Below are 20,797 nucleotides of genomic sequence, written 5' to 3'. Positions count from 1 at the left end.
TATGAAATATATACTATGGTTGCATCTCAGGCCACCTGTAGCCAAAATCAAACGCCAGTTTAATCACTCATATTAGTCAGATTACAATTATTAGTACAATCATTTGCTTTTATCTATGTTCTAAATTGTGCATGAGTATTACATGGATGCAGGGGTGGAATTCTAGCAGGAACTCTTTTGCATATTAGGCCACATCTCCCTAATGTAGCCAATTCTCCAAGAGCTTACAAAAAAGAGCCTCGTGAACTCTTGGAGGATTGGCTACATCAGGGGTGTGTGGCCTAATATGCAAAGGAGCTCCTGCTAGAATTCCACCCCTGCATGCATTTATTATTACTGGGGCAGATCCTACCATGTTGTTCCACCATGGCTTGTGTGTTCCTGTGGTGCAAGAACTCTTTCATTGATACAAGATGCTTTTGTGTCAAGTATCTTGAGTTGAATGAACACACACATGTGCATGAAAAGGCATGAAATAAATGGACCCCCCCCCATAATGTTTATTACATTTCACACAGCATACCGTATTTCGTATAGTGCTCATGGGAATTCTCTCATCCAAGCACTGACCAGACCCAAACCTGCTGAGTTTTAGCCACCTTGCTGGAGCATATACATTCCAACCATACCCATGGTGTAGGAAGGTGCGGTCAAGTCGCAACCAACTTATGATGACTCCATACCATTTTCATGGCAAGAGAAGAACCAAGGTGATTTGCTGTTGCCCTCCTTTGCGTAGCAACCCGGAACTTCTCTGCTGGTCTCCCATCCAAGTGCTAACCAGGGCCAATCTGTTTGCTTCCAAGATCTGTAGAGACTGGTTAGGCCACCCCAGGTCAGGACAACCATACCCCATTTCTACCTGTCCATTCAGAATGGCATATATCACATCCCCATTTTATCCTCACAACAGTCCTTCAAACTAAGCCTTTACTAGCAAGGATTACAAGCCTTTCAGTGAATCTGAGGGTTGAACTATTTCCCTAGACCAAGTCCAATACTCTATCTGCTACATCACATTACCTTACCTTTTCATGGAATACAATGTGGAAGAGCGAGGGAGCTTTCAAATGATGAACAGACCAGGGGTGGCCAAACTACAACTTGGGAGCCACATGTGGTTCTTTCACACCTGTAGTTTGGCTCTAGAAGCCACCACCACTCCATTGGCCAGCTTGGAGAAGGCATTCATCTCTTTAAATCATTTCCCCAAGCCAAGTCAGTCAGCAGTTTGGAGAATGTTTAAAGTTGCTTTCTTTCCACCTTTCCCTGCCCCATCTATTTTCCTTCCTGCCTGCCTGTCTGCCTGCCTGTTCTCACACATCTGATGTTCATGTCTTATGGCTCTCAAACATCTGACGTTTATTCCATGTGCCTCTTATATTAAGCAAGTATGGCCACTCCTGGTATAGACAGTACTGGGTGAGACTGACGCACTTTGTTAAATGTGTCTGAGTATCCTTATGCAGAAGATCATATACATCATATATATATGGAAATGGCAGGAAACATACCTCGTAGTGTGAACATCCTGAAATGCGAATCAGACCAGTTGATGGTTCAACAGTGAAGACAGGCTCCTTTGGACTAGGGGTCTGTGAAACAAGGGAATACGCCACTCGAGAATTGGCTGTGCCTTCTTCATCATTGTCAGAGGCCGTAATATGGAAAACTGGTTCATCTAGGATTGGAAAGGGAGAGGCGTTTACACCAAGAGCTCAGCCCCAGTACAGGCCTTACTTGCATCTTGAGGGGGGCGATTCCTCTTTCTTTGCCTCACTCACTACTACATTCCCCACTCCCAACAGTGGTACAGTGGTCAAGAAAAGGTGTCTACTTCATAAACTCACTACAAATAGAATGTCTATGCTAGAAGAAGCATTTCCTAGCTGTGAGGGGGCAACATGTGTATGTGTTTAGGCCACAACAGTCTCACACAGCTATCCCTCTGGAACACGTTACCATAAATATATTATGAAAGTCAAAGAGCCTGCTCAAATGTTGGGCATGAAACCAACAAGTAGGGATGTCAGACCCGCTGATGGAGATGCAGGTCCCCCGCTGCTAGGGCCCACAATCCCACCACCAATTAGCTAATTGGGGGGAGGACTTACCCCCAAAAGTGGGAGATCCATCAGACATGCAGCGATGTGTCTGTGACACTGTCCATGTGACCCAGAAGTGACGTCATCACGGTCAGAACACTGGGGCACTACTCTGATATTTGGGCAAAAACTCTTAAGGTAGAAACCAAATTTGCCATAGAGTTTTTGTCCAAATACCAGAGCACCGCCCCAATGTCCAGGGTGTGATGGCAGTGGGTCACATAGGCAGTGATGTAGACATGTCGCTGCACATTGGACATGCCCCCCCCCGCTGCTCCTGGTAAGTCCCCCTCCCATCCCCACTGGTTGCCAAGAGGGACCTGGCAACGTTATCACCAAGGGATGTGAATAGCATACCTCTTTATTTCCACAGATTTCTCTCCATTTATCTCTCCCCACTACCCCATCCAGTAAGACATCTACATAAACTCCTCATTAACTGCAGGTTTCAGTCAGATTCAAAATGTACAGCCATGCAGCTGCCTTATATTGAATCAGACCACCAGTCCATCAAAGTCAGTATTGTCTATTCAGACAGGACAGTGGCTCTCCAGGGTCTCTGGCAGAAAGGAGGAGGAGAAGAAGGAGAAGAAAGTGAAGGAGAAGAAGGAGGAGGAGGGGAAGAAGATGACAAAGAAGAAAGAGGAAGAGGAGGAGATTGGATTTATAGCCTGCCCTCCACTACCCAAAGGAGTCTCAGAGAGGCTTACAATCTCCTTTCCCTTCCCCTCCCCAAAACAGACACCCTGTAAGACAGGTGGAGCTGAGAGAGCTCTGACAGAAACTGCTCTTGAGAGGAACAGCTCTGCAAGAACTTGTGACTGGCTCAAGGTCACATTAGTAGGAGCATGAGAAACCCAATTCTCCCAGGTAAGAGTCTGCACACTTAACCATTACACCGAACTGGCTTTCTGTCACATCACCTACTGCTTGGTTCTTTTAACTGGAGATGGCAGGGACTGAACCTGGGACCTTCTTCATGCCAAGCAGAGGTTTTTCCACTGAGCTGGAGCCCTACCCATCCATGCAAAAGGTGTCCCGTCCCCTTTCATTGCAACTATTCTCCTATGTTTTGCAACCTCAACTAGAGCTGCACATGTGTGAGTAAAGCATTTTAATGGGCTCTTCCATGTATTATGTTGAAGGTGGAATATTTCAGTGAACGAACCCCCATGGAGGGGGGACCTGGGGGGCACAGCCCCTCCATTGAACCCCCCCTTTGACTAGCGTGGCCCCTCCTGGCAGCTCCCAAACTCCCTGCCGCTCTTGCAGCCCCCACTTCCCAATGCGTGGCCCTTCCCCCTCCCTTCCTCCCCCCCACCCCATGAAGCGCCAGCTCCTCCTGGGGCTCTTTCCAGCCCCCCCCCCCCCGTGCTGACCACGGGAAAAGCCACATGGGGAGGCCGGCGCTCCTCTGCTGGCCTTCCAACACTCTCCGAAGCTCTAGCGCTGGGGCTGCGGTGAAAGGAAGCACCAGCAGGCCCTGCAAAAGCGCCCGCCACCTCCGCTGCTTCCTCCCTACTTCCCTCTCTGGATCATGTGGGAGGGAAGTAGGGAGGAAGCAGCGGAGGTGGTGGGTGCTCTTGCAGGGCTTGCTGGTGCTTCCTTTTTCCGTGGTCCCAGTGCTAGAGCTCCAAAGAGCACTGGAAGGCCGGCAGAGGAGCGCTGACCTCCCCACGCGGCTTTTCCTGTGATCGGCACGGTGGGGGGGAGTCTGGAAAGATCTCCAGGAGAAGTCAGCACTTCATGGGGTGGGAGGGAGGAAGGGAGGGGAGGTGCCATGGAGGGGGGCAGGGCCACCAGAGAAGCAGCGTCAGATAAAGTGGGGGTCACGAGAGGGGGGGCCCCCTCCATCCGAAATTTTATTCTGTGGGCCCCCCCACTGAAGAATTTCTGGCTACGGGCCTGCGAACCCATAATGTTAAATCCCTCACAGATTTGCACAGCTCCCAATAATGCCTTTTTTCGCCCCTAATAGTAAGTAAAGAGGACCGGGGTGTGAGGTAATGCCCTGAATCAGCCTAATGACACACTTGCATCTCAGAAAGCAAGCTAGCTGGATTTCCAAATCATCCATAATCCACATCTAGCTGTTGCAGATTCTCCTTCCTTCTGACCTCTTAGAGCTGCAACTTTCAGTTGTGACAGAACAAAAGAGGCAAAGAGTTGCTCTCTTTCTTTTTGTGTCTTCCTCTGAAATGTGATCGCTTCCTTGTACAAGTGTTTTTTCCCCTCCATTTACTCTTTGTTCCAGGGGTTATTTCATAGAAAAAGTGGTGCTGGAACTCATTAGTGCAACTCATTTACATAACTCCTTTGCATCTGCCACACACCCCTGACATCACTGGAAGGTGGACAAAATTATAGCAGCTCAGCATCCACCATAAAATGTTTCTTGAATCATAATTGTTATCATAAAACCTTACTCCCATCATACTTTTTAAATTCCTTTCTCCTATGTGGCCACAGTGGCATGAGGAAGATAGATTTCCATCTGTCTGCTTTGTATGTTTTGGTTATTTCCCCATTTTTTGTTGGGAAAAATATTAGAAAGTTTATCAGATATTAAAAAGGTAGTCCCCTGTGCAAGCCCCAGTCGTTTCTGACTCTGGGGTGACATTGCTTTCACAACATTTTCACAGCAAACTTTTTACGGGGTGGTTTGCCATTGCCTTCCCCAGTCATCTACACTTCCCGCCCCCCCCCCCCCCCCAGCAAGCTGGGTACTCATTTTACCGACCTTGGAAGGATGGAAGGCTGAGTCAACCTGGAGCCGGCTACCTGAACCAGCTTCTGCTGGAATCGAATTCAGGTCGTGAGCAGAGGGCTCTGACTGCAGTACTGCAGCTTTACCACTCTGTGCTATGGGGTTCTGAGTTCAGCAAAATTCTCACAGATGTTTGAACAATGGAGCTCAGAAGCAAGTATTTTTTGGGGGGGGGGGAGGGGAGTAAGTAAGAAAGAGCACAACAAAATTTAGAGGTTCCAGAGATCTGCTCCTGCCCAAAATGAGGCTTGCTTTGTTCATATATTTGCAAAAAGGGGAAAGGAAAGGAACAGAAAGGAAAAGAAGGAAATATTAAAGTCAACACAAGTCTCCTTTACACTCTCACTCACAAGAATCCAAACCTGGGAATAGTTTGCACTTGAGAGATGGAGGGAGGGAAGGAAGGAAGGGAGATGGCAGCACAGCAGGCAGTAGAGCTAATGAGCTATGCTCCTGCCCCGTTGGGAGTTTCATTACTCCTTGCTGTGATGCCACCGTCTCAATCATACTCACCTCTATGGTGATTTTCTTTCACAGTGATGTTAAATTCGTTCTGGGAAAACTTTGGAGCATTATCATTTATGTCGTTAATCTTAACATTGAAGAGTAACGATCTGTCTACTATCTCTCCAGTAGCTGTACTTGCAACATCAAAACGTACCTAAGAAACGGACCAGTACAGGGGAAATTTTAATTCCTAAAATTTTAATTCCTAAAAAATAAATAAATTGGTTTGAGGTGTCATAAACAAGACGACACCTTTGGGCAACATCATAAGGCATCATAGACAAAACTAGTGCCTTTGCCCTTTAAAACTAATTAAACACCGAGTTAAGAGCCCCGTGGCACAGAGTGTTAAAGCTGCAGTACTACAGTCCTAAGCTCTGCTCACGACCTGAGTTCAATCCCCGGCGGTAGCTGAGTTTTCAGGTAGCTGGCTCGAGGTTGACTCAGCCTTCCATCCTTCCGAGGTCGGTAAAATGAGTACGCACCTTGCTGGGGGGAAAGTGTAGATGACTGGGGAAGGCAATGGCAAACCACCCCGTAAAAAGCCTGTCGTGAAAACGTTGTGAAAGCAACGTCATCCCAGAGTCGGAAACGACTGGTGCTTGCACAGGGGACCTTTCCTTTCCTTTCTTCTATTTTCATTTTGTTCTGTACTATTATTAAATCATGGTATTATATTTTCACCCTTGGCTTTTTTCTTCCAAGGGGCTCAGGGCATCATCCATATTTCTCCATTCTGTGCTTTTTTTTGTCATAATAACCTTGACAGGTAGGTCAGGCACTGGGCAACTCTAGAGGCAGCATACAAATCTTCTAAATAAATAAATAATCTACAGTGCTGTACATATATCATTGTAATGTCCCACAGATTTTAGTCATTCAATAGCAATGTTACCAAATATGACATGGAAACTGGGGGTTTTTGGCCACTGTGTGACACAGTGTCAGACTGGATGGGCCACTGGCCTGATCCAACATGGCTTCTCTTATGTTCTTATGTGACACAGAGTGTCAGACTGGATGGGCCATTGGCCTGATCCAACAGGGCTTCTCTTATGTTCTTATGTGACACAGAGTGTCAGACTGGATGGGCCATTGGCCTGATCCAACATGGCTTCTCTTATGTTCTTATGTGACACAGAGTGTCAGACTGGATGGGCCATTGGCCTGATCCAACATGGCTTCTCTTATGTTCTTATGTGACACAGAGTGTCAGACTGGATGGGCCATTGGCCTGATCCAACATGGCTTCTCTTATGTTCTTATGTGACACAGAGTGTCAGACTGGATGGGCCATTGGCCTGATCCAACATGGCTTCTCTTATGTTCTTATGTGACACAGAGTGTCAGACTGGATGGGCCATTGGCCTGATCCAACATGGCTTCTCTTATGTTCTTATGTGACACAGAGTGTCAGACTGGATGGGCCATTGGCCTGATCCAACATGGCTTCTCTTATGTTCTTATGTGACACAGAGTGTCAGACTGGATGGGCCATTGGCCTGATCCAACATGGCTTCTCTTATGTTCTTATGTGACACAGAGTGTCAGACTGGATGGGCCATTGGCCTGATCCAACATGGCTTCTCTTATGTGACACAGAGTGTCAGACTGGATGGGCCATTGGCCTGATTCAACATGGCTTCTCTTATGTGACACAGAGTGTCAGACTGGATGGGCCATTGGCCTGATTCAACATGGCTTCTCTTATGTTCTTATGATATAAAAATCCTGACTATTATGGAAAATGATTAAGGGGGGGGGGGAGCAGTTCAACTTGCTCGATCAGGACTAGAACTCAAAGGGCATCCAATGAAACTGATGGGCAGTAAGTTCAGAACTTGACTCAGAGAGCAATTAAAAGATGGAATTCACTGCCAGAGGCCACAGGAACAAACAGCTTTCAAAGGGGGTTAGATGGACTCATGGAGGAAAAGTGTAGCCATGATGACTGAGGGAAACCTTCATATTTAAAGGCACTAAACCTCTGAATCCCAGAACCAAGAGACAACGTTGGGGAAAGCTTTGGCCTCTGTGTTCTGTTGCTGGCCCTCCAGGGGAACTGGTTGGCCACTGTGGGAGACAGAATGTTGGACTAGATGGACCACTGGTCTGATCCAGCAAGGCCAGGGGTCATTTTGTAGAAAAATAGGTGGTGGAGTGCATCCAGGGATTGTTCTGCAGCTGCACATACTATTCAATGGACAAGGAGGTGGAACTCTCAGAAGGAAGAGGTGGAACTCTCAGAAAGGTTCAGGAGCTGCACTCCTGTAAGCTCCCACTGAATCTGAGGCCTGAGCAAGGCTCTTCTCAAGTTGCTGTTGTTTTTAAGCAATGATACTTACTAAGAAAGAAGGAGTGGTCTCTCGATCAATGGAACGATGTACATAAACGAGTCCCCGGGAATCATCCCCGAGAGAAAACAAGCCAGGCTCTGGATACTCATCGACACCCGGACCACTGATTAAATATTTTATGGTCATATCTTGTGATTTATTATTGAAGAGCTACAATAAGAAGGCAGCCAGAGAAAGACTAATCTTATTACCAGCTAAGATTCCAGTTGCATGTTTTATGCTTACCTTCCCTCCCACCCAAAAAACAAACACAGTTTACTCATCTCGTATTAGCATCATATATATCCCATTCACCCACTTAAAAAAAAAAAGTGGTTACATTATACAAGGATGTAAGAATTGTCATCTAGAGTGAGTTAGAATTATGAAGGTATGGTATCCAAAATCTGTAATTAACCCAACATTAATTTGTATGAAATCTCACTGCATCCTAACGTTCTTTTATATATATATATATATATATATATATATATATATATATATATATATATATATATATATATATATATATATATATATATATATATATATGTGGAGCGGAGGTTCTTATGTTCTTATATATACAGAGTAGAGGTCCATCAATGGCTATTAAGCCACAATGTATAGATGACACCAGGGCTTTTTTTGAGCAGGAACACAGCTCCAGCTGTATCAGGGGTGTGGCCTAATATGCAAATGAGTTCCCGCTGGGTTTTTTCTACAAAAAAACCCTGGATGAAACACTAAGTGTGGAGCAGGGATGCTTTGTTATTCTTAGTGCCTGGGGGGAGGGGGCAACAGTGAGAGGGCTTTTGGAGTTCCAGCCTCACTGGTGGGCCTCCTGATGGCACCTGAATTTTGGCCACTGTGTGACACAGAGAAAGGAAGAAGCCACCCTAACTATTAATTTCCTTTCAGAACATTTAAAGGGAAATAACAACAAATCATCTGAGAGAAAAATGTTGACCTAGAAGACAAGTAGGTACTACTCCTAGCAGAGAAAGAGCACGTAAAGATGCACAGGCTTTCTCCATTATAAAGCTTCAATCCAGAGTGCCAATCAAAGCAATAAGCCAGAAAAAGACACTTCTGATCCAAAGCCCTTGGACTTCACTGTTCAGAGCTCTGTAATCTCCTTATCACATAGCTCTTTCTGAAACATATTTGGGCCAGGATGAGTTCTAGCTCAGTAGATCCAATTCAGGCCAAGGTGGGCAAGGTGACCAAGGAAAGGCTTTTCACCTGCCACTTCAGTGGAAGGTAACTAGGCAGCTGTGCTTGGCCTCCAAGAAGTCCATCTGCACTGAGTTTAAGGAATGCTGCAGGGCAGAGTCATGAAGCATGCACTGCCAGGATGGAAACACTCCAGGCTGAGTATAATTTGTCTAGGAGGCTATTCCAAGTTTTGGGGTTTTTTGGCCACCATGGTGGAGTCACAAGCCCAGAAGCTTTGGCATGGGCTACACGGGGCTAAGTAATGGATATAAAAAGGGGAATATTCTTGTCCGAAATCCATCTTGAGCCAGAAAAGGCTGAAACGCTTAAGCTTCCAGCTAGAAAAGATGCAAAATGCCAGTGCTGCATCTGGGCTCCCATTCTGGTGTGCTTCGCTGCACAGCCGCCTAGGAACAAAGTGGCTAGCCAGCTGTCAATTTCCCTGCTCTCAAGAAGAAAAACTGAAAAAGCGTGTGCTGTTATGTCACTTCCAGAAAAACCCCTGTAAGTGGCAGAGGGTAGCTTTAGGAATTACTGGGAACTCTGTGGTACAACTTTATGGTTTCTGGCAATTCCTAGGACTACCCTCTATCACTTCCCAGTTTTCCTGAGAAGTAAACTAATGCTGCATATGATACCATGCCCCCACCCCCCAGTCCTGCTGATTGCATGGCTTGGTGACCCTAGAACAAAGTGACCCTTCTAAGAACTATGATCTTCTGGATCAAATTCCCAGCTACTGTTATCTCTCTTCCTGTAAGTATCTGAAATATGCTACTGAGAAAAAGCAACTTTCAGATTAGCCCAGATGCAGAATGCAAAACATGAACTGGTTATCACCAGGATAAACAGCTACAAGACAGAAGAGAGATCTTGTAACTGGGGTGGAATTCTAGCAGGAGCTCCTTTGCATATTAGGCCACACACCCCTTGTATAGCCAATCTTCCAAGAGCTTACAAAAAAGAGCCTTGTAAGCTGTTGGAGGATTGGTTACATCAGGGGTGTGTGGCCTAATATGCAAAGGAGCTTCTGCTAGAATTCCACCCCTGCTTGTGACTACAATAGCTGAATAGAAGTGGCACCTTCAGCCACTGCAGATTTCTCTCACCCCTATAGAACAGCTAGCTTTGAGTCCAGCTAGATTTTCAGTGTGTAAGTTTTTGAGAGTCAATGCTTCCTTTGTCAGATATGAGCACGATACCAGCGAGCACTGACTCTTGAAAGCTTACACACTGAAAATCCCATTGGTCTTTTAAGTCCCTACAGGATTCGAATCTAGCTGTTCTACTGCAGACCAACATGGCTACCCTCTGAAACGACCCTGAAGAACAATTTGCACCCAGCAAAAATCAATACAAATTCTTACAAGTACAGAATCTTTACTCATCACCTAGATGTCTAAATCCAAAGCATAATTATTAGGTTTTCTTCCAGCCAAAAGAAACACAACACAAGCCTGCCTGATATTTAGATCACATTATACCCGAGATCTACCATGTGTATTCAGAAAACACATTATGTGGCCAAATGGAACTTCCAAAGCACTCCAGGTTCTTGACAAGCATCACAAACTGATTATCTGTTCATCATCTTTCCATATTATGTGCCACACGAGCAGGGCTTTTTTTGTACCAGGAACTCCTTTGCTTATTAGGCCACACATCCCTGATGTAGCCAATCCTCCTGGAGTTTACAGTAGGCCCAGTACGGGAAGGCTGGCAATACTGTTAGCAACTGCTAAACGTTTACTTGCAAAGTGGAAAGACCTTTCAATACTTACAATTGAACAATGGGCCAAGAAATTACAGGACCTTTTTATAATGGGAAAAATTAGTAATGCATCAATTCCTATTGAGTTTGGTAGGCAAAAGAATTTTATTACATTGTGGTCTTCTATTGCTGAATATTTGTTTGCTGCCAAAATATTCCCCTCTAATCCTTATTTTCACAAAATGTGTTATCTGAAATAGACTTCTGTATGTAAAACTGTTTTATATCTTTGGACGACTGTAAGTTTTGAGTATGTAGATGGTTTGTTATTTTTGAATAATAAAATAATATTATATATATATTTAAAAAGTAGGCCCAGTACTAAGAGCCTTGTAAGCTCTTGGAGGATTGGCTACATCAGGGGTGTGTGGCCTTATAGGCAAACGAGTTCCTGCTGCAAAAAAAGCCCTGCCCATGAGTATTTCATATTCACACCACCAAACTAGACTTTGTATAAGCTGCTCTTTTACCAGGTTTACCTGAGAGAACCTGACTCCTTAACTCAATTGGTATTGGAGGCCAGGGTCAAGGGATGTAAAGCACCTGACAGAAAGTTTCTAAATACTGATTTAAGAAGCCAATTGTGTACTTACCTCTCCAACGAATTTAGGGAATGGGCCTTTGTCTTCCTCCTCAAGTTCCAGGGTGGCAATAATCCATCTTCTTTTTGTGCGCCGCAAAGGGCGAAGACTGTCCAATAGATTCAGATGCTGACCCTAAGAAAATAATGATGGATTTCTATGATAAAGTCTGTGTATATTACTGGAGCAGAATGCTTCTTTCAGTGTTCTGACTGATGCTTTCAAAGTAGGCTTAGCAAGGCCTGTTTCCAGCAGGTGATCTCCTGCTGCCAAGCTGGCATTCATGCCACTACTTATGTTTGTGGAAGGAGAAGGGGGGTGGGGTGGAAGAATGACATTTGACCTGAAAGTGATGTGACTTCTAAGCTGCACTCTAGAAATCTTCCCAATAGTCAAGATTTTTATCATAGAGATATGAGGAGATTCCTAGATCATTGTCTGGAAGTGATGTCACTTTCAGATCGCATATGATCCTCCTCAGCAATCCCCTCCTCAAATTTCTCAAGGCCTTGCAACCCTACTTCAAAGTCTAAACACTGGAAACTTAATACGAAGCTTCCTTATACTGAATAGCAAGGGGGGGTTAGTAGAAAAATCCCAGCACGAACTCATTTGCATACTAGGCCACACCCCTGATGTCACCATTTCACACAGGTCTTTTGGGGAGAAAAAGCCCAGCAGGAACTCATTTTGCATATTAGGCCACACTCCCCTGACACCAAGCCAGCCAGAACTAGTTCCTGTGCATACCTGCTTTAAAAAAGCCCTTCTGACTAGGACCATTGGTCCATCAAAGGTCCGTATTGACTAGTCCAACTGGCAGTGGCTCTCCAGGATCTCATGCAGTAGTCTTTCACATCCCCTATTAAAGGGCCTTTTTAACTAGAGATGCTGGGAATAGAACCTGGGCCCTTCTGAATACAAAGCAGATGCTCTGCCTCTGAGCCATGGCCCATCCCAAATAGAAGTTCTCCAATGGCAGATACCTTGTAGATCACTGAAGGCTGTTTAATAAACTCACAATTTGATGCTGCTGTTAATGACAAATGTGTAGATGTGAACTACAAATGTGTAGATGTGAACAGTTTGGTGTAGTGGTTAAGTGCACGGCCTCTTATCTGGGAGAACCGGGTTTGATTCCCCACTCCTCCACTTGCACCTGCTGGAATGGCCTTGGTCAGCTATAGCTTTCACAGGAGTTATCCTTGAAAGGGGCAGCTGCTGTAAGAGCTCTCTCAGCCCCACCTACCTCACAGGGTGTCTGTTGTGTGTGCGAGGGGAAAGTAGAGGAGTTTGTGACTGCTCTGAGATTCAGAGTATAGGGCGGGATATAAATCATCATCATCTCCTAGAACTCAGGATCAAAAACTGCTCAAGCTCATTGTTATTTCTAACTATAACCAGGAATGGGATTCCACCCACCCACCCATGCATGCACTAGACCAATAAAACATTCAGATTTCCAAATAATTTTATTCTGGATTTTTTAAAAAAGAAGGCCCCACCTGGTTGCTTCTTTTGCTGATATTCTTTCTCAGGCTGACGTTATCCCCTAGTCCGTGGTGGAAGCTGCCAAAGGTGAGAACCTTAAAATGAATGAGGAAACAGCTAAAGTAAGGAGGAGTGTTTTAGTACAGCTTTTTGTATGCTCCACCCACTGCAAAGTGAAGCAACCTCAAAAACGACGCTAGGTCAGTGTGAATTAAAAGTCCCAAGCCAGCTATGGTAGGAGACAGGGACCATCTCTCCTCGCAACCATCACTTCAAGCGACATGTAGTCTTAGGCCAGTTAACACCAACAAGATTGTCTTATCAGTATGGTTTGCCATTACAAACAGTAGACCTGAAATCTTGATTTTGAACTCTGGCCATAAAACAAACGTGCTTACTGTATTTATATTAGGGCTGCCAAGCCCCCGGGCTGGGCGGGAGTTCTCCAGCTCAGGAGGTTCCCAACCTGCCAGCTCACATTGGGCCGGTGGGGGGGAACCTCTCCCAAGATCGCCGAAACAATGACGTCATCCACGAGCGACGTCATCACACCAGTGATGTTGCATGCCGGCAGCTCTAGGCGTTTCCGGGAAAACTCTACAATAGGTACCACAGAGTTTTTACCTCCCTAAATGCTAGAGCATTCAGGAAAACCATAGAGTTTTCTCACAGGTGATGTCATCGCACCGCATGCACTTTGGGCGCACAAAAACAGTCCCCTGCCAGGGGCCGCGGGAGATTTGGCAACCCTAATTTATATACATTTTTATAATAGGCTCTCAGTGGCCTCCTTCCAAACGGATAAAGTCAGTGCTGGTTTAAGATTAACAGGGCTGCAGCCTCCAATGTTCCCAGACCATCCACTGTGTCTCATAAGGGCAGTGTTGGACCACGGCATTAATCAAGTTTAGTGCGAATGCGGATGCAATGGTTGCCACCAGGATTTCAACTACGAAAGACAAGAGAGAACAAAGAGGCTCAAATGATTTTTTAACCACAGTTAGGGATGTAGGATTGACATTGCCTGGGGGGGGGGATCTTCAGCAGTGTCAGGTACAACACTCTATTTTTTGGGCAAAACTCTATGGTTTGTAGCTGTTGTTACCACAGAGTTTTCCCAATGTTGCCAATGCAAAAATGTCACTTCCAGAAGTGATGTTAGTGTGTTGCTGACATCCCTGCCCACCACCACCCCGGAAACCCCCCCAAATCTCCCTTATAGCAGGAGGAAGGCACCTGGCAACATTATAGGGATGAGACATCTTCATGGGAATGTTGTAGGATTTTTTAAAATAACAGCAACACAAATATGCTTCAAAATCAAATATGCTATTGCTGCAATGACCTATAATCCTTTCTCAAAAGCCAGCACTGTGCTCTCCTATAATATGCATGTCTAATAACTTCATTTAGTCTCAGCTGGAAGCCCTTGATTCCATCTTGTTTATTCATACATATCACCAGGGCTTTTTTGTAGAAGCCCAGCAGGAACTCATTTGCATACTAGGCCACACCCCCTGATGTCACCATTGTTTCACATGGTGCTTTTTTGCAGAAAAGGCTCAGCAGGAACATATTTGCATATTAGGCCACACCCCCTGATGCCAAGCCAGCCGGAACTGCATTCCTGTGGAGTCCTGCTCAAAAAAAGCCCTGCATATTATGCAATACATACTATGGCCAGAAATACACTGGGGTAATCTGTGAGAAGCAGCAAAGCATTATAGGTGGTTTTCTGGTGCACCACCACCTGAAGCAGTCCCCTTATGCTCGTGATGAAAGAGTCACCTCATTTTGAGGGAAATGATCATAAATCCAGACTACAAAAGGATGCTGCTGCCCTGTTGTCCCTACAGAATAATAATTTAACAAACAAGAAAATTAAAGAGTTTCTTCACGAACAGGCCCAGCCTTTCTTTTTCTTCAAACAAGCAACAAGCTAGGCTTACCAAGTTCTCACCAGACGCAGGGTATCCCCTCGCCCTGGATCCTGTGTCCCTCTACTGCTGCAGTGGCTTGCTAGAGGGGAAAAATCCCCATCAGGTGAAGGAAAACTCGAAAGTGATATCAGTCTACTCCAGGAATCACCAGAAACTCTATGTTATTACCCCCTTATGCTCCTGCCCCTTCAGTTTTGCTGCTGGCTGGTGGCCTTAAAACAAACTGCCAAACAGAACAACAACAACAACAAACCCAAACTATTCCTGTTCTATTTTTTTTAACTCAGATGACAGCTCTTTTATTGTCTGGAAGCCTAATAAATATTGATATCAGCAAGCAGAAGAGGGTCAGTAGAAATTACTAACTTTTGTGTTCAGTATCAGTATCCCACCAATCCACCTCAATGCTGAAGATTTACTGAGGTGACCTGGCTGTAACAGAAACGCCATTCCTAAGGCATAACCACCTGTTGTGCACAGCAAGCTTGTTTGACTTCTTGTCTTGGTAAAGGACTGATCTCCAAGGCATGGTGTTTTGTGCTCTTTTCTGCTTCAAAACTTCCCTGCTGGTTATTTTGTGACATGTTACACTTGTTTCTCCAGGAAGTCTGTGTAGCAATAGAGCATTCAATACTGTTTTCCTGGCCAGAACTTCATCTCCCATGGGACGTCGAACTTCCACCACCTGCAGCTATATGTACAATCTAGTCAGTGGTATGCACTTAGCAGAACTGTATGTTAATTTGTATGTCAATCGACATACAAACTAAGTAAATTACAGTTTAGGGCCTCAGATTATTAAAGGCTGCTAAATACAAATTGCTAAAAAAAAAAGATGAATTAACTATGTTTTGTTAATGCTAGGCATAGGGTTGCCATTTCTGGCTTGGGAAATTCCTGGAGATTTGAGAGTGGAGCGTTGGGAAGGTGGGGTCTGGGAAGGGACCTCAGTGGGGTATAATAAAATATGGGTCACTCTCCAAAGCGGTCATTTTTGCCAGGGTATTTCATCTTTGTAGTCTGAAGATGAGTTGTAATTCTAGTAGAATTTCAGTGTCCACCTGAAGGATAAGAACAAAAGATGAGCCCTGCTGGATCAGACCAGTGCTCTATCTAGTCCAGCCTCCACTCTCACACAGTGGTCAACTAGTTACTATGGATGACTAGGACTGCCAAGTTCCTGGGCCGGGTGGGGGTTCTCCCGCCCTAGAAGTTCCCAACTCTCCAGCCCACATTGGCCAAGTGGGGGGATCCTCCCCCGATGTCACCAGCACAATGATGCTGGCGATGTCGAACACTGGCTGCTCTTGGAGCTTCTGGGAAAACTCTATGGTTTTCCCAGACACTCTAGCTATTCTATAGTTTTCCCTCCCAAATTGCTAGAGTGTCTGGGAAAACCACAGAGTTTTCCCAGAAGCTCCTAGAGCGGCTGGCGAGGAACGCCGCCAGGGCAATGATATCACTTCCGAGTGATGTCATTGCACCTCATGTACTACACATGTGTGAAAACAGTTCCCCGCTGGAGGCCGCAGGGGACTTGGTAACCCTATGGATGACTAACAACTAGGGTTGCCAAGTACCCTTTGGCAACTGATAGGTGTGAGAGGGAACTTTCTGGCAGCAAAACTGAGGCCTAAGGCTTGTCACTTGCTACACAGTGACCTCACTTCCAGCACGCACTAGAAGTGATGTCATCATGTTGATGACGACTTCTGGCATTTGGCCAAAAAAAAAAATCTATGGTAGAAGCCATTTTTACTATCGAGTTTTTGTCCAAATGCTAGACCATACATGTCACCAGTGGCATAACAATGTCACTTCCAATGTGCACTGGAAGTGACATTGCCATGGTGCTAGTGACAGAGGCCTAGGTCTCAGTTTTCTGCTGGTATGTCCCCCCTGCCAGCTGGCTGAACAATGCCGGGGAGAGGGGCCCCAAAGTGCGGAATCTCTGCTTCCTGGGCCGGGTGGGGGTTCTCCCGCCCTAGAAGTTCCCAACTCTCCAGCCCACATTGGCCAAGTGGGGGGAAACAACAAGGAATGGATCCTGAGGCTTTCCCCTAGCGTTATCTCTTCGTCTTGGTATTCCAAGGTTTAATGCTCCTGAATGAGAAGATTCCCTTTAGTCATCATGGCTTTTTATCTTGTTCAAAGATTTATCTCCTACTCCCGGGCATGGTGAAGCTTGCTCTTTCAGTCATCACTATATCCTCTGGAATCGAATTTCACATTTTAAACACTTATGTAAAGAAGTATTTCCTTCTGAATTTACTGAAGTTCTACAAGCCATGCAGATGAATACTTAAGACTAACTAGCGCAGATTTATTATGCTATCACAAGGTACCTGGAATTGTATGTGTGTACTTGCGCATCGCACAAAATATCAAAACGAACTAGTGCCGTTGTTTTGAATAAGACTGGGATGAAGTGGTCCAAATCACCTTCCCATGTAAATTGTTGAGGTAAAAATAGGATGTTTTTGGCGTAAAAAGAAAACTAAGGGAATCTTTTTTTTTTTTTTTTTTTTTTTTTTTTTTGAATAAACAATTTTATTAGTAACATATGGTAGTAGAACTATAACTACAACTTATAAAAAGCTTAATATATATTAAGAAAAAAACCATCATTCTACCCCACATCTTACTTTCTCCCACCCCTCCCCCAATTACTTGACCCCCGCCAGTGTTATTTTCTTTAAAAAAACAGATATTAAAGGTACCCTTAACTATCAAGAAAAAAAACGAAACAAAAAAGAAACATAGGGAAGAAGAACCCCCTTCAAGAGTTATATTGTTATCTTAAAAATCTTAATCCTCAAAAATTGTCCAATGTCCTTTTATTTTCCACTCTTTCTCTATATATCTTCTGAATTTCTTCCACTCTTGGTTAAAAAGTTCTAAATCACAGTCTCTTAATTTTCTTGTTAATTTGTCCATTTCACTCCATGACATAACTTTCATAATCCAGTCCCATTTTTCTGGTATTTTTTCTTGCTTCCACAACTGCGCATACAATGTCCTAGCAGCTGAGAGCAAGTACCATATTAATGTTCTATCTTCTTTTGGAAATTTTTCCATTTGTAATCCCAGCAGAAAAGTCTCTGCCTCTTTATTGAATTCATATCCCAGGATCTTAGATATCTCTTGTTGAATCATTTGCCAAAACATTTTAGCTCTTTCACAAGTCCACCACATATGGTAGAAAGAACCTTCATGCTTTTTACATTTCCAGCACCTATCTGGCATCTTATTGTTCATCTTTGCTAATTTTTTTGGAGTCATATACCATCTATACATCATCTTAAAACAGTTCTCTTTAATACTATGACATGTTGCGAGTTTCATGGAATTTTTCCACAGATATTCCCAAGATTCCATCTTTATTTCTTTATTTACATTAATTGCCCATTTTATCATTTGAGATTTCACTACTTCATCTTCTGTAGCCCATTGTAAAAGTAATTTGTACACTTTTGAAATTAATTTCTCATTATCTCCAAGCAGAACTCTTTCCATTTCTGTTTGTTCTTTCCTTATTCCTTCAGCTTTGATATCATTCTCCATCAAACTTTTTATTTGTTGCATTTGAAACCAATCATATTTATAGTTTAGTTCTTCTGCAGTTTTCAATTCTATTTTCCCGCTTTGTATTTTTAGTAACTGGTTGTAACTGGTTGTATGATAGTTGTTTTTCCTTGACTGTTTTGGCCGTTAACTTTATCACTTCAGCCGGCACTATCCATAAAGAAAACTAAGGGAATCTTGACTGAGGTATATCCATGTATGAAACACTCAACAGTGTCTTAGCACTCCCCATTAAATTTAAACCAAATGTCCCCAAACCTTTTCTTAAATTTCTTAAAGCTACAGGCACTGCTTTATCATTTTGGCATATTTTAATACCCTCATGTATCTTTTTTTTGTTAAGATTTCAGATGTTTCTGTAAACATGGGGCTTTTCTCAGGTTTGTAGAAAGATCTGTCTTGTCTATCCATGGCTCCCAACTCCATATTTAAGATGGGGCCATGTTGAGAATTAGATATAGTGATTAGATTTTGCCTTAGCTGGCCAAGTTGAGACAGGTGTTACATTCCATCACCACAAAAGAAAGGTATCTTGACCACTCACCCCTCAGGGTGGCTATCTGAGCTGAGACTATAAATTGTATTTGTGGGGCTGGGGATGGATTTGGATGAGGTACAGAAAGTCACTTATTGATTTACTGTACTGAAAACTGCAAAGGTTTAACTTTAGATTCTGATGTCACTATAGCTTGGCCCTGAACCAAAATCTGATTTCCTATATGGTTATATGACAAACTGGATGAGGTACAGGAAGTCAACAGTTGATTTACTCAGGTCTAACTTTAGCTTCTGCCACCACTGTATCATGGCTCTGAACCAGAACATGATTTCATATATGGTTATTTGCCAATCTTGAAATATAAGGTGATATGATAACTGTTATGTATGTGGACTCAAGTGAAGACTTTGGGTGTTCCTGCCTGGCTCTTTGGAGCCATGTGGACTGAGCTTGGGGACTTGGGAACAATGGGCTGCAGAATCCAAATCTCTGCCACCCTGGACCAACCAACCCCCGCCGGTTTGAATGACCCAATAGCGTGCTTGCGTGGGAGCCCAGGGATGTATATAAGTTTGGCCCCGTTGGCCTAATTCTCAGTCTTGTAGTGCAGCCACCTACTATGCTGTACCCAATAAAGAGCTTGTTATCACTTATACTTCAACTCATCAGTGCATAGAACCAACTGTACAATAATAACCATCTTTAAGTACTTGTGGGGCTGTGTTATAGTGGATGATTTACTCATCCAAACATCTACCAGGGGGGAAAAAATTCTTCACTGTAGATCTTCTTTATTTCCATACTTGGATGATCAGAAATAGCTAGGAACAGGACTCGGATTCAGCGAGAGCTCACAGGAGCGCAGCTCCAGAACCTTTCTGAGAGTTCCACCTCCTCCTTCCCACCTTGTCCACTGAATAGCAGGTGCAGCTGCATAACAATCCCTGGATGAGCTCCACCACCTATTTCTCTACAAAATGACCCCTGGCTAGGACACATACATAACAAGAGTAAACAGTTCTACACAAGTGTTGATTTCAGACCGATGGGATTAAATGCTAGCTACCCTGACTACTTCACAGTATTTGCATTTGTTGAAAGAGTGAACCTGAAAGACAGGAAGATGCTGCAGAAAAGTAATAGCAGGGCCTTATTTTCCTTGATGAGTGTACAGATGACTCCTCCCCCAATTTTGAGATTCCTTAGCAGGTACATTTAACAATTGGGAAATACTGTTGTCCTAGTCACACTAACTGAGGCATGACATTCTTGATTGAAACAACCTCTTTATGTTGACTTTGTTGAATGGATCCTCCTTTCCGCTTAACCCCTTGAAAGAAAAGCTTCTGTGAAGGAGGATTTCTGTTAACTAGCAACTTGAAGGGCTGTCACTTAGAGGAGGGCAGGGAGTTGTTCCTGTTGGTAGCAGAGGAGAGGCAATAATGGGTTTAAATTAAGGGCAGGCAGGTACTGGCTGAATAGCAGGAAAACCCTTTTACAGTAAGGGTTGTTTGACAGTGGAATCAGCTACCCAGGGAGGTGGTGAGCTCCCCCTCACTGGCAGTCTTTAAGCAGCGGCTGGACAAACATCTCTCTATCTGGGAAGAACCAGTTTGGTGTAGTGGTTAAGCATGTGGACTCTTATCTGGGAGAACCGGGTTTGATTCCCCACTCCTCCATTTGCTGCTGCTGGAATGGCCTTGGGTTAGCCATAGCTATCACAGGAGTTGTCCTTGAAAGGGAAGCTGCTGTGAGAGCCCTCTCAGCCCCACCCACCTCACAGGATGTCTGTTATAGGAGACTGTAAGCCATTCTGAGTCTCTGATTCAGAGAGAAGGGTGGGGTATAAATCTGCAGTCTTCTTCTTGATGACAACCATTGAGGCTTCCATGGCTATGAGACCTCCTCACCTCCCTTTCATCTGTCTACAGCAAGGGCAAGTTTGAGAAAGGAGAGGTCTGGCACTGGAGAGGTTGGCCTTGCATCAAATCTAGTGCAAC

The 20,797-nt window shown here is 44.3% G+C and overlaps 1 protein-coding gene across 1 annotated transcript in view; it reads right to left on the bottom strand.

Annotated features, from left to right (window-relative positions):
- The window catches only part of CDH26 (cadherin 26), a 66,552-nt gene that overhangs the window by 33,689 nt on the left and 12,066 nt on the right, over positions 1-20,797 (bottom strand). The window contains 5 exon segments of the mRNA XM_060232965.1: positions 1,515-1,681; positions 5,386-5,533; positions 7,725-7,886; positions 11,295-11,417; positions 12,788-12,868. Of these exon segments, the coding sequence (XP_060088948.1) occupies positions 1,515-1,681; positions 5,386-5,533; positions 7,725-7,886; positions 11,295-11,417; positions 12,788-12,868 (681 nt within the window).

This window comes from Heteronotia binoei, chromosome 2 (assembly GCF_032191835.1).
Source record: "Heteronotia binoei isolate CCM8104 ecotype False Entrance Well chromosome 2, APGP_CSIRO_Hbin_v1, whole genome shotgun sequence".
Classification (NCBI taxonomy): domain Eukaryota; kingdom Metazoa; phylum Chordata; class Lepidosauria; order Squamata; family Gekkonidae; genus Heteronotia; species Heteronotia binoei.
Note: the sequence above shows the minus strand (reverse complement) of the source record. Positions and strands in the feature narration are given on the sequence as shown.